The 17,108-nt window shown below is 45.0% G+C and overlaps 1 protein-coding gene across 3 annotated transcripts; it reads left to right on the plus strand.

Annotated features, from left to right (window-relative positions):
• Positions 1–175: 175 nt before the first annotated feature.
• cnot10 (CCR4-NOT transcription complex, subunit 10) lies at positions 176–10,823 on the plus strand. Of its 3 annotated transcripts, none has more exons than XM_079275800.1 (19): positions 176–367; positions 1,760–1,851; positions 2,942–3,103; positions 3,237–3,387; positions 3,526–3,665; positions 3,962–4,045; positions 4,132–4,215; positions 4,801–4,918; positions 5,117–5,266; positions 5,544–5,746; positions 6,100–6,221; positions 6,723–6,902; positions 7,846–7,926; positions 8,028–8,141; positions 8,250–8,380; positions 8,465–8,497; positions 9,445–9,572; positions 9,742–9,817; positions 10,398–10,823. In XM_079275800.1, the coding sequence occupies exons 1-19, from the start codon at positions 352–354 to the stop codon at positions 10,547–10,549; spliced, it is 2,217 nt and encodes a 738-aa protein (XP_079131926.1). In that variant the 5' UTR covers positions 176–351; the 3' UTR covers positions 10,550–10,823. The 3 variants fall into 3 exon arrangements, with proteins under 3 accessions (XP_079131926.1, XP_079131928.1, XP_079131927.1); XM_079275802.1 differs by having other exon boundaries at positions 9,448–9,572; XM_079275801.1 differs by having other exon boundaries at positions 3,529–3,665.
• Positions 10,824–17,108: the final 6,285 nt, after the last annotated feature.

Below are 17,108 nucleotides of genomic sequence, written 5' to 3' on the forward strand. Positions count from 1 at the left end.
ATTTTGAATTCGTGTGTGTGTATGACGAACTGAAGGATGAGAAAACTGCACTCGTACGTGGCCGATAAAGGTCATTGTGATTCTGATATATTGTCCTGACACGTCCGTGACAGCAGGGGGCGGTGCTGCCTTAAACCGCGTTGGTTGAAATCTGTCATTAAACGACAAAGAAGAATCTGTTTAGAGCGGACCAGACAGATTTCGGCTAGCCATCTTCGGTGTGAAACACTGGAGATAAACTATTCACGTATAATTGTTTTAACGTTTCATCCGCCGGTCAACTGAATTTGATCTAGTCTAACCGTAACTACAAATATAGGATCTCTAACTGTCCTTGAAAAGGCCCCAGAAATGGCAGAAAATACAGGTGAGTGGGTTAGCTTGTGCTAGCTGGGTAGCTAGTTATGGTTATTGGAGCTACCTTGAACATACGCACATTTTAATAGGCTATCAAATATAAAACTGGTACTCTAATTTGAAGGGAATCACTCGTAAACCCAGTAGGTCATTATCGTATGTTGTGCCCTGTAGCCTAACGCTCGCCACCTAAGTTAAGTCAACCCTCTCACAGCGCCTGTCCCAGTTATTGTTAGCCTAGCCGAGATACATGTTGCCTGTGCCTGAAGACACGTTTAGGGAGAACTTAATTCAGAAATGTCTCATTGAATTGTCTTCCTTACTGGCAAAGCAGCGTTAAAGTTGCGAACGTTTTGTTGATCAATTCGGCGTGCATAGAATCGAAGAGTCGAAGGAATATTTAGCTTTATCCCACATGCTTCTGCCAACAGTGAGCAGGCTAACAACATGTTAGCATAACACATTATGCTAACAGTCAACGCTATCAGGGTGAACCAGTCGTCCGGCTGAGATTTTAACTTTACTCAAATAGATTGTTTTGAGATTGATTAAATGCATTCTGAATAATAAAAATGGATCTTAAAGATTTTATAAATACGATGTTATATCACAGTGAACGTGTTATGTCCGGCGCCAAATGTCAGATTTTTTTAACGATGTTCTCAAATTATCCGCCAAACGGTCACGTCACGTACACTCAGTTACTTTAAATAGCTACATTGTTACATCTGCTCGTCAATGCAAAAAATAAAATAAAAAATCAGCCAAGAAACAAGTCAATGCATGTGGACATGGTCAAGAGCTTCAGTTGCTGTTCAGCCCAAATTCTCCTGATCTTTATTTGCACCACAACAGTCTCAGAGAAAGGTGTGGAAAAACCGAAAACTGTCAGTGAGCAGCAGATCTGTTGTTAATAACAGGGAAAAGAGGCGCCTGGCCAGATTTGGGTTACAGTGGCTGCAGGCTCACCTTGACTGGACAGTAGAAGATAAAACTGTCTGCCACCTGGTCTAACACATCTTGATTTCTGCTGCCATGTGCAGGGGGAGAATTTGGCGAGAGCAACTACAGTATAGCACCAGTGACTAGATCTCCGTCCAATAGAGCACTTTTGGGATGTGGTCGAGTGGGAGGACAAAACTGCAGCCACTGAGCGATGCTATCATGTCAACATGGAGCAGAATCTCTGAGAAGTGTCTCCAGCACCTTGTTACATCTATTCCACAAAAATCGGGGGCTGTTCTGGGTGCAAAGTTACCCCGTATTAAAAAGGCGTACCTCCTAAAGTGACAACCGAGTGTATCTTCGGTCAATACAGGCTGGCAACACAGCTCATCCCGATTGCATTTATATACCTATGTATTGTAAATCTTTTTTTTTTTCCTCCTTTCATTTTGATCAGAGCAAAATGAGGCGAAGCACGACAACTCACCATCCCCTGGAGTGGCAGATCAAGAGAAGGAAATGGCAACCAGGGCTTATGAAGCGTTTTCGGTAAACCGCCTCCTCCGAACATGCTCAGAAAGAAAATCTGAACTTTCTAGAAATGAATAAAAGAAACTGCTAGGCCCAGTGTCCGCTTATTCTCGGCTCCCATGCTGTAGATGCAACACTTGCAGAAACACAGTTGAGCAATAAGCAGAGGTGAAGATTCATGGAGCGATCACACCAGTCTCCATTTTACAAATGTCTCACTTTTTTTGCCTTCATGGTAATGATATGCACCTTGTAAATAAGCTTACTGGTTTTCTGAATTATGATGGGAAATTCAGTGTAATTGGTCAATCAAAAATATAGACCCGAGCTGATCCTGAGGGCATATTTTAATGGTTACGTTTTTTCGCCAGCTGAAAATGAATGTGACAAATGTCGCCAGCGTAAAGTCACATCAGCTGTCGCTAATTCATCTTAATTCCGTGAGAAACTTGATGACTGAACTAAATTGAATCCATGCTTCCCAAAACACCCTCCAGATCAGCAAATGTGTATCAATCCACCAAAAATAGTCCCCAAAAGAGACGCCCAATATACAAATGAAACCATATATTTGTTTGGTGGTTTTAAAGATCAGTAGAAAGCTGAGAGCCACAGACAGAAAGAGAAATCAGGGAGTAGAGACACATTATTGGTTTAAATCTTTTCATGAAATGGGATAGAATATCACCACACTCACATTCCTAAAGAAAATACAGCAAAAAACCTGACACATTCCTTCATTGCAGTCAACATGTAGTGTGTGTGGCTGTGACTCATCTTGTCTCTCACACACACATTATTATTGTGTCCGAGGCGAACACGATGTTGGGCGAACATAGATCCACTCACAGGTTTATTTGAGAATACACCATGGCACATAAACACTCAGGTCACACCAATGTGTCCATGCTGTCGTCACTGACCCGGGGCCCGGTTCATCAAAGCCAACTGCAAGCACTGAGATGTAGATCGCTGGTGGTGACAGCGAAACATCTCATCAATTGCACAAATCCTGGATAGATTTGATAAGCGCGACTCAAAAAATAAATGTGAGAACAAATTCCAGATTGCACGCTTGGTGTAATGGTGCCTCCTGTGTTCCTCACAGAGCGGGAAGTACGACGAGTCTCTGAAACAGCTGGACGCCATTCAGGAGCTGAACAAAGCGGACTACAAGATCGCCCTGAACAAAGCTGTCGTGGAGTTTTACAAGAGCAGTCAATCCACCACGGGGACTCTGAAGCAGACCCTCATGGCAATGAAGAACCAGGTAACTGCTGAAACGTGGGTCGCATTTTTCTCGTGCTTTGACGTTGCCGCTGAATGACGTCCCAGACAGGCGGCGCTCTGCTTCTTCGCGGTGTCGCGGGTTTCATCAGACGTTCCTGTCGTCCGTCTCTCAGGTTCACACGTCGGCAGAGGACACCGACGGGTTGGACGACGTTGAAAACAGCCTGCTGTACTATAATCAAGCCATCATCTACTACCACATGAGGCAGTACTCTGAAGCCATCGCCATAGCAGAGAGGCTCTACCAGTTTCTGGAACCGTTTGGTATGTTGTGGTGCTCTACGTGGGTTGCATTTAGGTGATTGGCTGATCAGCAGACAGTTGATCCAGTGCTGCTTTCATCATTTGTCATCATGGGTCTGTCAGCAGTTTGGCACGGAGTCATTGTGTTATTTGTCCTAGAAGAGAAGTTTGCTCAGGCCGTGTGCTTCCTGCTGGTGGATCTGTACCTGCTCACCTTCCAGCCAGAGAAGGCCCTCCATCTGCTGGCCGTGCTGGACAAACTCTCCACACAAGGAAGCAACAAGAACGGCAAGGGAGAGGTACGCCACTACACTGTGAAAAGAACATGACGAATCATCGCTATACATTGTTATTCATTAAAAAAAAGAAAGTTCTTTGTATCGCCTATTTTAGCACGTTTACAAAACCTACATTTACGCGCATATTGTGGTGTAAACTGTTGTCGGACCACACTTAAGTGTTTTATTCCGTAATCTAACTTAACAAGCTAAATATCGGAGCTGTGCTACTTGAGTGGCTCCAGCTGGGAAGAATTCCGTCTGGTAATGAAACTGTGCGAGGCCATTTACTGTTTGCGTGCTGCGCTTGATTCCAGAGCAACAGTTCAAACAAAGACGCAGCAAACCAGAGGGCGGAGTTCACAGCCATGATCGAGGCGGCCAAGTCAAAGATGCACCAGGCAAGAGCTCCTTGAGCTAAACGTCCACGCTTCCTCTGTTTCACACTTCACCGTGTGACTGTGACGGACTCTCGTTTCCTTTGCAGTACAAAGTGAGAGCCTACATTCAGATGAAGTCCTCCAAGGCCTGCAAGAGGGAGATCAAATCGGTGATGAACACAGCGGGGAACGTGAGTCTCGGTGTTGGTGCCGCGTCGTCACATTGGTCTAAAAGGGATTGGGGGGGGGGGGTCTAGTCTATTTTTAAAGGAGCTGCGGACTACTTTGAGTCAGGGGAATGTTGTAATACATCAAATTCAGTGATATTCAATACATTTCAAACATTTTCTTATTGATTTTTTTTTAATTTCAAACATCGAGACACAAAATGTGCTGAAATCTTAAAACAGAATTCAGAAAACGGATTTCATATGACCCTAGTCCCTCCCTCTTCAGTGGCAAATAACACGTCGACTCAGTCACCGTCTGCCTCCATGCATTCACATGAAACAAACGTTTAGTTTTGATATTGACTGCACAGATTCAAAAATAACTTTATTTAGACCACATAGGGAACATAGCTTTGTAAAGCTGCGTTTCAATGGAGCGCGCAGACGCTCTGCATCAGCCGGAGTGACGCTCACCGCGCTGAACCTCCACGTCACTCGTCCAACACAACTCCTGCATTGACTGGAGGCCGATGTGTTTCTGAGGAGGGTTAATGGTAGAAGTGTGTCCGTCTGTCTCTGACCCGTGTTTTCTGTCTCCTCCCTCAGTCCGCGCCCTCGCTCTTCCTCAAGAGCAATTTTGAGTACCTGAGAGGAAACTACCGGAAAGCGGTGAAGCTGTTGAACAGCTCCAACATCGCAGAGCATCCCGGACCCATCAAGACGGGTGACAAACCACTGTTACTCTCGAGACCGATGACACGAGCTGTGTGGCTCTGATAAGCCACACAGCTCGTTTTGGAGCGACTGTTGATGTGTCATTGTTGGCTGAATGCTGCTTGAAAACGTTGCCTTTACGAGCGATGTCACCGCGTTTGATGATTTTCCTAAAATGTGTGCTTGTGTTCCGACTTGTCTCATTCAGGCGAATGCGTTCGGTGTATGTTCTGGAACAACCTTGGCTGCATTCACTTTGCAATGGGGAAACACAACCTCGGCATTTTCTACTTCAAGAAGGCGCTGCAAGAGAACGACCACACCTGCGCACAGCTGGGAGACGGCAGCAGCGGGCAATGTGAGACAATGGATTCCAGCTGGACTGTTTTGGGCGGGAAATCTCTTCAAAATGTGGCTAAATAAGATGTTGTTGTATCTGGTCACCATTGAAACCAAACTGACTACAGCCTGTCATCCCAAAGGAACATCGTGCTTCATCCAGCAATGTTTGAAAAAACAAAAAAATATATATAATATATTCATACATCGCTTCAATTAGCACTAAGGCAGTTGGGAAAACGTATTGTTATATGTAACGAGTCCCTTCTTCCTGTGTCGCCGCCTTGGTTCTCCAGCTAAGAAGTTCACGGGCATCCCCATGTGTGCTCTACTAGCCAACAAGCGCTACGAGCTGCTGTATAACTGTGGTATTCAGCTGCTGCACATCGGCAGGCCTCTGGCAGCGTTCGAGTGTCTGATGGAGGCCGTGCAGGTGTACCACTCCAACCCCAGACTGTGGCTGCGACTGGCCGAGTGCTGCATCTCTGCTAACAAAGGGGTATGGCTTGATCCTGACTTCAGTTCAGCTTTGTTTCCATGTTGCAGTGTCTTTTCGCTAACTTCAGTTTGTTTTAACAATTACTTGTTACGTGAATTATGTTATGTGTCAAAGGACCAAAAAGACATGTTCTGTCCCTTACGTTAGCAGTGTAATATCATATCATCATGATGGTTTTGCTGCAGTAATTATTCAGATTTTCTTCTGTGAGGATTTCAACACCAGCTGCAAAGTGAATTTAAACGTGCATTTCCAAATGACCTTTTTAATTCATGATCCTTTCCAGTCCAGCTTTATAAGGGTGAACAGAAAACCACATGAGGTCATTTCATGGTCTGTGTGTTTGTTTCCAGGGGTCGGAGCAGGAGAGCAAAGGTCTACCGTGTAAAAAAGGAATAGTTCAGTCTATCGTCGGGCAGGGCTACCATCGCAAGATCGTGCTGGCGTCCCAGTCCACCCAGAACACGATCTACAGGTCAGTTTCAACTCCATCCTTTGTCCTGAAGTACACAAGTGAAATGACTGATTTGGACGTTTACATTCTTTGTCCAGCAGAGGGCACCAGTGCTGCGTTATTAGTTGTTGACGGTGTAACTAATGTAAAGGCTGCTGTTAATCCTGGTTTTCTCCTTTTTTTTTAAAGGATTACTTCAGCATTTCCTTTCTTGCCAACAGTGAGAAGATCAATGTCAAGTCTGTGCATTAACTAGTAGGATGGAGCTGGGTGTCAATTAGCCTAGCCTAGCCTAGCTTAGCATAAAGACTGGAAGCAAGGGGAAATGGCTGCTGCTCAAGATCAAAAACACACCTACGGTACTTTTTTAATTTATCTTAAACCAGATTACAGTAGCTGTTGCCCTTTCCTTCCAGTCTTTATGCTAAGCTAGGCTAATTAACATCCAGCTCTAGCTTCATAGTGAATGGGTTAGGGTTGAGCCCAAGCTGAGTGTGTGTGTGTGTGTGTGTGTTTGCACAGTGAGGGCCAGTCGGCAGCGATCCCAGTAGCCAGTATGGAGTTTGCAGCCATCTGCCTGAGGAACGCTCTGCTGCTCCTCCCCGAGCACCAGCAGCAGGACACCAAGACAGAGAACGGCTCCAAGAGCTCCAGTCAGTCGGGGAGCACCGAGAGCGGCAGCGAGAACAGCGACGCCTGCAGGTCAGAGAGACGCGCTGTCTCCGTTTGGAAACAAACAGAATCTTACGTTGGTCACGTCTTCATGCTGCTTTTTGTTGTAACAGATGCTGTGTTCGTCCCGGCTCATTGTTGCCCTCTGGGTTGGCGAGCACCGGCTGGAATGATGTCTAGATAATCTATAACCTTTCTGACTTCCTATGGGTCGAGGCTCAACACCTAATCGAATATTAATTGCAATCACAATTTTGGCTTTCCACCATTTAAAATGGACATAAAGAAGTGTGAGCTCTGCTGCACATCTAATGAAGAGCTTCTTAAACTAACAGCCTGCCACCAGGGGGCCATCCAGATGTTTTGGCTTGACTTTTGGGGAGCTGCCATGTTGCTGGGCAGCAGCCTCTGATAAACTTTACTGAATGTTGGGCCAAAGTCGAGCGTAGAAGAGTAATACACAACAATGCAGGTGCAGAAGAACCTTATTTTAAGTCTTATTTTGATGCTGAGATTTGTTAATGGGCCGGAATGTAGTGCTCTGTTTATCTCATTTTGGGGACAACATATGGAAAAAAAACATGCTTTTTTTTCCTTCCTTTTTAAAGTAAAAAGCCATTTTCTCTCCATGAAACCCAAATGCACAAAGGGAAGCCTCCTGTGATTAAAGCCGCCATCGAGTGGTCACACTAGGCTGATCCTCAACCAGCTCTGCACCACCGCAGCACATGCAGCCGAACGGCACCATGCCTTGATAAACGACTAGTATACAAAGCATAACTGATTTTATTACTGAGCAGGCACATGAAAAAACAACAACAATGAACTCAATTAATGGGCGTAACGATAAGATAATGATATTGTGATATTAACTCAACTGTCACTGATCCCTTGCGATAGCGGGCGGACTGTGACAGAGGGTCTGACTGGCTCAGTAGAGATGATGTGTGTGTGTCGTGGTGATGTCTTGCAGTGGGAAAGGTCAGGATGCTGATAAGTTCCTGTCTGCTGCTCCATCGTCTCCTCTCAGAAAACAGGAAGTAGAAAACCTCAGGTAATGACGCTGCTTGCGCACCAAGACGTTACCCGGGAGCCTTGACTAACCCGTAGCACCCAGAGGGCTGTACAGTAATGGGTTGACTGTTTGACGCCTAGGTGCTCCATCCTGGCGTGTAGTGCCTACGTGGCGTTGGTGCTGGGAGACAACCTGATGGCTCTAAACCACGCTGAGAAACTGCTCCATCAAACCAAGGTGTCGGGATCCCTCAAGTGAGTGCTGGGTCCGTTTCTCAGAGCCATGCTGTCGGCTCACCGGCTCTGTTTCTGTCTGCAGTGTCCCGCTCCACTGTGAGTCACTCGGCTGTCTGGTTTGTTCAGGTTCCTGGGTCACCTCTACGCTGCTGAAGCCCTCATCTCACTGGACAGGATCTCTGACGCCATCGCTCACCTCAACCCGGAGAACGTCAGCGACGTGTCAATGGGGGTGCTGACCAGCGAGCAAGACCAAGGTCTGTCTGTGTTGCACATTACTGAACGAAATGTCCGATTTTCTCCTCTTTTTCTTTAACGCTCGGGTTTGTTTTTGTCAACAGGGTCCGAGAAAGGAGACGAGTCTGTCGAGTCCTGTGAGTCCACCTTAAACCTTTATTCACCATTTAAAATCTCACCTATAGGATATTTAAACAACAATAATGGATATTAAAGTTAGGTGATGCATCCGAGCCAGCAAGGCGTGCTAATATTAATATCCTGCCAGCAGGGCCCGTTCTAGCTTCATGGGGAAACGCTACTTTCTACACATAACAAAACTATTTTAACTTAACTGAGCTGCATCGTCAAAGTCACGCGCTCATCAAAGATGCACATTCTGAATAACAAACTAATAAATTGACTTTTTAAAATAGATTTTGAATTAATAATAAATGTATGAATACAAGGAAACAAATCACTTTTGATCTTTTATTTATTGGGTCCACATTCGTGTGGTGACGGTTCCGGGACGATTGTGACAAACGTTAATAGAGAGCTCTGCTCCAATGAAGTTTTTGTTTTTGCATTTAAAGCTTCTATTGAGGTTTCTGAATGAAGCTTTATGTCTTGTCATATTTTATGATGTCAACACCCTTAAAGTCCTTATTTTGAATAAAGTAAATCATCAGATCAAATGTTTTATTTTTACTAAATCAACTTTCTTTAATAAATAACTAGTCAGTTCCTCCATTTGCGTGCGGAAAGTTCAGGAAAAAGTGTTTTTTTTTAAGGCAAAACACCATCAAACGCCACATTACACCAATCCTCTGACAATACACTGACTGTCACATGAGTCTGAAACAATCCCACCGTCACCGCTGTGTTCTTAGTCCCAAAATATATTTAAACCAATAATATTAGTGAAGCCTGATCTTTATCTGCAACTGCGCAGAAATACCTTGTTTAAATAGAAGAAGAAAAAATGTACAGCATTCAAACATCAACGTACTGAAGTGTGTCACGATTCGGTACAGCACTACACAAGTCTAGGTATGAAGGATACGACTATAACGTGTGTGTGTGTGTGTGTGTGTGTTTGCAGCAGGGAAGCAGACTCCCCTGTGTTACCCCAGCAGTGTGACAGCAGCTCGGGCCATGATGCTCTTCAACCTGGGCAGCGCCTACTGTCTGAGGAGCGAGTACGAGAAGGCCCGCAAGTGTCTGCAACAGGTAACCGTGACTACAGCAGGTCCCATTCAAGTCCATCAAATACACAAAGCTTCTCTTCAACATCTTGTCTTCACCTTCTTTTGAAAACGCAGTTCGACTAAACGCTCTCTGTTGTTGAAACCATGTGAGAGTGAAGTGAGTCGGTGGTGGCTTGTGTTGTGTTCCTCAGGCTGCATCTATGGTGAACACCAAGGAGATCCCGCCTGAAGCCATCCTGCTGGGAGTCTACTTAGAGCTACAGAACGGTCAGCCCTCCAACACACACCAGCCGGGTTCACGTATCGTCACGCCACATTTAGAAGTTTCTCATTAGACGAGCTGTGTGGAAAAGCAACAACACGATAAAACGTCCTCAATGTCCTCGCGTGACGTTTTTATGTTTCGCCGAATAAATTGTGCCGGTGCGAACATTTAACTCACATCAGCTGTTTCTGCTGTCGCCGTCTTCTTGAACATATATATACACAACAGATATTGTAGTAATTGCACATTAAAACACAAAGTTAATAAAAGAATAATAAGAACTTATTGCAGCTGCATATGGAGCATAAACACATTATCATGGACAGGAAGTTGTTTCCTTGTTCTTTGACTCCGATAGCTTTTTATTTAAACCCTCTATTTGTAAACTCTGCTTCTTTAACGAGGTGAAGTAAAGCACCGAATGTCCGGCATCATAACGACGTTGCTATCACAGAATTCAAACTGCTCCGAGCTGTCGGCTCTCCAAACACTTGTGCTGATGTGGGTTATTACCAGTATTTTCTTTGTTCAGTATGTGACGAATCGGGAGCTAAACCCCGTATCTGTGTCGTGCGTCCTCAGGCAACACCCAGCTGGCCCTGCAGATCATCAAACGGAACCAGCTGCTGCCCACGGCGGTCCAGAGGGTCTCCCCAGAGTCCCGCAAGAAGCCCGTCCAGCCCTTCCAGTCCGTCCAGCTGCCCTCTCCCTTCACACAAGTTCAGCGCAAATAAGCCCCAGAGCCACCTCTGACTACCCCCCCCCCCCCCCCCCCCTCCACTCCACTACACACACAACACACTCACCCCCCCTGACGAGCCTTGGTATTTATGAAGCTGCTGCCCCTCAGCATCAGGAGCCGTTTGAAATGCTGGTGTGGCTGCTGACCGATGGGAGTAAATTCAGCTGCAGCGGTAACGTGGACTGAGACCAGCTGACTGTTTATTTCCATTTGAATGAGGAATCCGTGTGTTGTCTGAACAAGGAAAATAAATTTTATTTACTGTATGCCATGTGTGACTCTTTCTTTAGTTTGTCACTGTGGACTTACTGTGAATGTAGTAAGTACCGAGCTGCTTGTATAATAATAACTAATTATATAGCAGCGTGAAAAACTAATTTAAGTGTTTTTATAATACAAAATTACTAATAAAATATAAAACAAGATTAAATCATTTAAAATTGAAAGTAATGCCGAGAGTTAAGGAGAAGTCATAAGATGAGTGCGTTTTTAAAGACATTAACAGGATGCTGGAGCTCCAAAGCTGAGGGCCCGAGCAGCAAAACCTTTAGTGTCGAGACTCTAGAACCATTGCTGAGGATCTCAACAGATCACAGGTGGAGGCAGCAGCCTGACACGGCTCTAAAAACAAGCACTAAAATGTTCCTCGTTTTATGTTTAACTAGACTCCAAGCGCTACCTTATTAGATACTGTTACCACTGATACAAAATATTTTTAGTTTTTAAGTTCCATGCTGTCAAAGTATTCTGTGTCTTCTTTACAAAACCCTCTGAGCCATTGTTCCTATTGTTGGTGTCCTTTTGTTCTAATGAATGTATAACCTCATGTCTCCTCACTGTAATGCACGATCATGGGGGGGGGGAATGAGATCACATGCCCGATCATTTATTCGTTTTATAAAGTCTCTAATAAAAATGGGACTACGCTGCACACTATACTAAATATTTGTTTCTTACATACTATACTCGACACACTTTTATGAAATGATATATGGATTTGTTTTACCATTTTTCCTCAAACTATGCTATAAGATTTGTATTATTTACTCTAGGTTTTTGTATGGATTATTTACGTTTAACTTTATTCGACATACTATACTATGACTGCAAAAAAAAAATGTAGACATACTAAATCATGGCTTTTTCACAACTTTTGTGAACATACTACACTTGGGCAATTTTTTGATTTTATTTGATAAACTATACTACGAGTTTTTAATGATTTTTTTTTACAATATTACAGCATTCTTTATTTCATTGTTTTATGGCTTATCATATTGTTAGGCTATAAACGAACTACACAAAGGTAGCATGAGTGCGTGTATACAACTAGGCGCACGAGTCAGCGTGACGACGTTCCAGAGATGTGCTAAAAATAGAAATCAGAATTCCTTTGCTATCGTATACGACAGCGCAGACCTCGGTGGGTTTGTAAGTTACTTTAGAAACCATCAAAATAGATCCACAAATCTCAAAATCACTGATTTTAAATATATGCGATTATTTCTGCCTCCTAAAATAAAAAATCTGCTTACAAATGTAACGGTTACAGTATTTAAACAGCTGACAATGTCAGAAACAGGAGCATCATGTAATGTATGTCTGTGTTCCTCACTGCAAAGAAGCACATAAACAGGTGGAGTGAGGTGGAGGAGAGAGAGAGAGAAAGGGAGGGGGCGTAGACGAGGGCCGAGTCCAACTCCCCGGCCGTCCCCAGTCCAGGTCTTTCTCACACTCAATAGGCGTCACAATAAACAGTCAGGTCTGATGTGAGCACTTTTATTTGAAAGGAACATTGTTGTTTCACAGCTGTGGTACCGTTACAAAGTCCAAACCCGCCTCCCAGTGTGTACAGTGCTTCGAGTGATACGAGAAGTCAGGACTCAAAACTGCACAGCAGCATCTGAAATGTCCAAAACATCTCCATCCGGTGAAGCGTCCCACCATCGCACATCTTAGTCCACACGCTGCATCACACAGTTAGTCCTTTCCCCATATGCACACAACGGAACAACACTGTAGAAGGTCTTTGTTAATGTTCAACCTGGCTAAGCAACCTGTTATGGTGTTCATTCTGTTCACATGATATCTATCACACTTCTGTTCATCCTGATAGAGGATCCTCCTCTGTTGCTCTCTCTAAGGTTTCTCCCTCTTTTCTCCCTGTTAAAGGGTTTTTTGGGGAAGTTCTTCCTGTTCTGATGTGAGGGGTCCGGGACAGAGGATGTCACATGTGTACAGATTGTAAAGCCCGCTGAGGCAAATTTGTGATTTGGGGCTATACAAAGTAAATTGAATGGAATTTAATTGAAAATAGAGACAGACCAAAACCACGCAGCGTCCCCTGAAGAGGAGTTCCCACGTTCATGTAAGGCAAGGCAAGGCAAGGCAAGTTTATTTGTATAGCACATTTCAACAACAAGGTAATTCAAAGTGCTTCACATAAAACCATTAAAAGCATCAAAACATAAGGCAAAAGAAAAGGAGATTTAAAAACAATTAAAGAAACAGTGTAAGAAATAAAATTCAGTTGTAAAAAGTAAAGGAGATTTAAAACATACATTGAAACAATAATTGATGTCTCCCTGAGACATTACGCTGCACGCAATCAACCATACACTGCCGCAATTCTGCAATTACTCGCACACAAACCACGTCTGGAAAAGATCTCTGCCGATCTGCGTTTTATAGTGTACGCCTTGCACGAACTCGGTCCTGGAGGAAATGGAGATATATTGTGCAGTCCTTTTAAAACCATTAAAAGCATCAAAACATAGGCAAAAGAAAAGGAGATTTAACAGCAATTAAGAACAGTGTAAGTAATAAAATACAGTAGTAAAATGCAGAAATGCAGGAAATTGATTAATATATTAATTGAATGTGGTTCAATTAAAGGCAGCAGCAAACAGAAAAGTCTTCAATCTTGCTTTAAATGTACTAAGTTATCTTGCACAGGATGGCATGACATGTACTAGATTACCTAAAGGTACAGTGATGTGAACATTGAGTGTTTATAAGCTATGTCGCAATGTCCGACTGTCAGAAGCAGCAAAGTTGATACAAATTTACGCTAAAGCTCAGAGTAGGAATACAAGTATCCAGTATGGACGGAGCGAGGTCATCGCATCTGTTTCATCTGCTTCTTCTGTCCCCTTCACCACTCCTCCTTTCGTCTTGGCAAGCCCCCTGGGGGAGAACACTGGCCCACTGTGTAGGTGTGTGTGTGTGGGGGGGGGGGGGGGGGGGGGGGGGGTCCCCATATCTTGAAAGGGGGAGATGACAACATGAGGTACTGGTGAAAAGGAGTAACAGCAGTGTGTGGAACACGAGTATGTGAGTGTTGAGTCCCCCGCACCCCCTCAAAAAAAAGAACACCTGTGATATTGTATTCGAACATAGTGTTCGTTATGGCCAAACCGTGGCAAGCACAGAAGTCCACTAACGAAGCACCATTCGGGTTCAGATCGGGCAAGCCGTTCCTCCCAATCACCCCCCGCCAGGTTTCTCCGTCATTGCCCACGTGAGCGTTGAAGTCCCCCAGGAGAACTATGGAGTCGGTAGGCGGCGCCCTTTCCAGGACCCCGCCCACCGACTCCAAGGAGGCCGGATACTCCGAACTGCTGTTTGGTGCATAAGCACAAACCACAGTCAGAGCCTTGCTCCCCGCAACCCGTAGCGCATGGAGGCGACCCTCTCGCTCTCCCGGGAGAACTCCAACACAGCGGCGCTCAGCCGGGGGCCTCGTGAGTATCCCCACTCCCGCCCGGCACCTCTCACCCTGGGCAACTCCGGAAAAGGACAAAGTCCAACCCCTCTCCAGGAGCTTGGTTCCAGAGCCAACGCTGTGTGGAGGTGAGTCCAACTATATCTAGCTGGTATCGCTCCACCTCCTGCACCAGCTCCGGCTCTTTCCCCGCTAGCGAGGTGACGTTCAACGTCCCTAGAGCTGGTCTATGCCGCCGGCGATCGGCATGCCCAGGCCTCCCGCCCGACCCGCCGCCCGGTCTGCATAGCACCCGACCCCGATGCATGTCCCTGCGGGTGGTGGGTCCACAGGGTGGCTGCTCCATGGTGTTTATTCGGGCTGAGCCCGACCGGGCCACATGGGCAATGGCCCGGCCACCAGACGCTCGCCTACGAGCTCCCCTCCTGGGTCTGGCTCCGGGAGGGTGTCCCGGTTTCCCTGGTCCGGGCGAGGTGGCTAAAGTCCGTGGGCTAACTATTATAGGGGTCGTTTTGTACCGCTCTTAGTCTGGGCTCTCCCCTGAAACCTGTGGGAGAGCAACAGAGGAGGGATCCCTGTCCCAGGATGGACAGAAGTGCAATGATGTCTTGTGTACAGAATGAACTCTAGGGGCGTGGGGTTATTTACTGCAAGGGTACTTCTACTTTTGGTACTTTAAGTACGTCCTTACTTGGCAAACAGTTAATATTTAGAATGAGCTGAAGAATAGACATCTACAAGGAAGTTGGACCTCTGTGAGGAGGAGTGATGCCCATATTAATTACAGGCTCGTCACTTGGTCCAGTTCAGATTTGTTTGTTTTTTTAGTAGATTATTAGAACATCTGTTAACTTCTACTATCACAGTAGAAGTTATCAGATGTCCTCATAATAATAACATTAACTGTTTGCCAAGTAAGTCCTTACTTACAAAAGTAGAAGTACCCGTGCAGTAAAATGTATCCCGTCTGTTTTATCTGATGTTTTAGGATATATATTGCTACATTAACGTGTATGCTGCATGTTTTTCAACCCCGGCATTAGAGGAGTTTGAACCATTTTTTCTTCTTCTTCTGCATGTCGGTGATCTGGCTCTGAAGATCTTCTTCGGTGGTCTTAAAGAGGTACTTCTCCTGCTGCCAAAGAAGACGTTCATTTTCGAACAGATCTTCTGTCTTTTTCTGGGCCGCTTTGATCCCGTTTGTCTCCGCTCTCTGCTCCTCCAGCTGGGCTTGGGACGCCTGGTTTCTTTTGGACATCTGCGTAGTTTCCTCCTCCAATGTTTGAAGAGTAGCTAGGTTCTTCAGCTGGGCATGATCGAGGTCCCTGCATGTTTTTTCCAGGTGTGCATTGCGGGATGCCAGTTCCAGACAATTGAGATGCTCAGCTTCTAACTGATCTGCAGTCTTTTTCAGAACTGCCAAGATCTTGCTGGTCTCTGCTCTCTGTTCGTCCATCTGGCCTTTATGGGCTTCCTGGAATCTCTGCAGCCTCCCTCTCCATTCTTCCAAAATCAGCTGTGATCTTCACCTGTCTGATAAAGTTCAGAGGCTTTTTTATTCTGGTTTACGAAGGAAGACTTCTCCTTTTGCCACAGTAGATGTCTATTCTTCAGCTCATTCTCAGCCTTGATAAAAGCTGCCTTGAGCTTACTGTTCTCATCTAACTGTTGATTAATTGTCATCTGACAGCGGGTCTTAAATACCTTCATCTCCTCCTCCGTGGTAGTTTTAGGCTGAACTTGACGTGCAGTCTCCAGCAGGTCCTGTGTTTCTTTCAGAGCTGCTGCGATCCTGTTTGTCTCCGCTCTCTGTTCGTCCATCTGGGCTTTATTGAGAGCCTGGGCTTTTTCCAGTGTCTCTTTTACTGCTTCCTTCTCTTGTGCTCGAATGGAAGCGATGAACTGCACCTGGGAGTGAAAGTATCCTGTTTGTCTCCACTCTCTGTTCGTCCATCTGGGCTTGATAGGAAGACTTCTCCTCTTGGCATTGAAGATGACCATTTTTCAGGTCCAGCTTGGCGTTATCAAGATACGTCTTGAGCGTACTGTTGACGTCTAACAGTTCATTAATTCTAGCCTGACAGAGGTTCTTAAATACCTCCATCTCCTCCTCGGTGGTAGTTTTAGGCTGAACTTGACGCTCATTCTCCAGCAGGTCCTGTTTCTTTTAGAGCTGCTGCGATCCTGTTTGTCTCCGCTCTCTGTTCGTCCATCTGGGCTTGATAGGAAGACTTCTCCTCTTGCCATTGAAGATGACCATTTTTCAGCTCCTGCTTGGCCTTGTCAAGATCCTCCTTGAGATTACTGCTGACATCTAACTGCTCATCAACTGTAGCCTGGCAGAGGTTCTTAAATGGCAAAGAAATGAAACTATATGTAACCATACATACATTTATATATATATAGTTCAATTATATATATATATATACATATACACAGCAAAATTGGTAGTGTTAATTGGTGTTCATTTTCCAGTGTCAAATATTTTGAGTTGATCAGTGTTGATTTGGGTACTTTAACACTGGCAATGCTGAAATAGCTCTGGGGGCGAGTTAACGTAAAGCTCTCCTGACTGAGTTACTTACACATCCGGTTTGTAATGCGCACTTTCTTTTTGAACTCACGGTGACGGTGGACAAAACTCGGTGTCCGGAATATAGTATTACAGAAGGTAAGAACAGATATATTCACTTAACCAGGCTGTTTATCTTCATATGAAATTATGTGTCAACGTCAAGTGTGGTGTGACGTGATATATGTCATTGAAGCTGGTGGCTAATAGCTAACTAGCTAATACAAATGTAGGTTAAGATGCTAGCTAGCAAGC

This window comes from Melanostigma gelatinosum (assembly GCF_949748355.1).
Source record: "Melanostigma gelatinosum genome assembly, chromosome: 9".
NCBI classification, from domain to species: Eukaryota; Metazoa; Chordata; class Actinopteri; order Perciformes; family Zoarcidae; genus Melanostigma; species Melanostigma gelatinosum.

Bases quoted from the DNA above. Each gene is read 5' to 3' on its own strand.
- cnot10 (XM_079275800.1), top strand. The intron at 5,267-5,543 runs GTGAGACAATGG...TTGGTTCTCCAG, and splicing joins AGACGGCAGCAGCGGGCAAT to CTAAGAAGTTCACGGGCATC. The intron at 8,498-9,444 runs GTGAGTCCACCT...GTGTGTTTGCAG, and splicing joins AGACGAGTCTGTCGAGTCCT to CAGGGAAGCAGACTCCCCTG.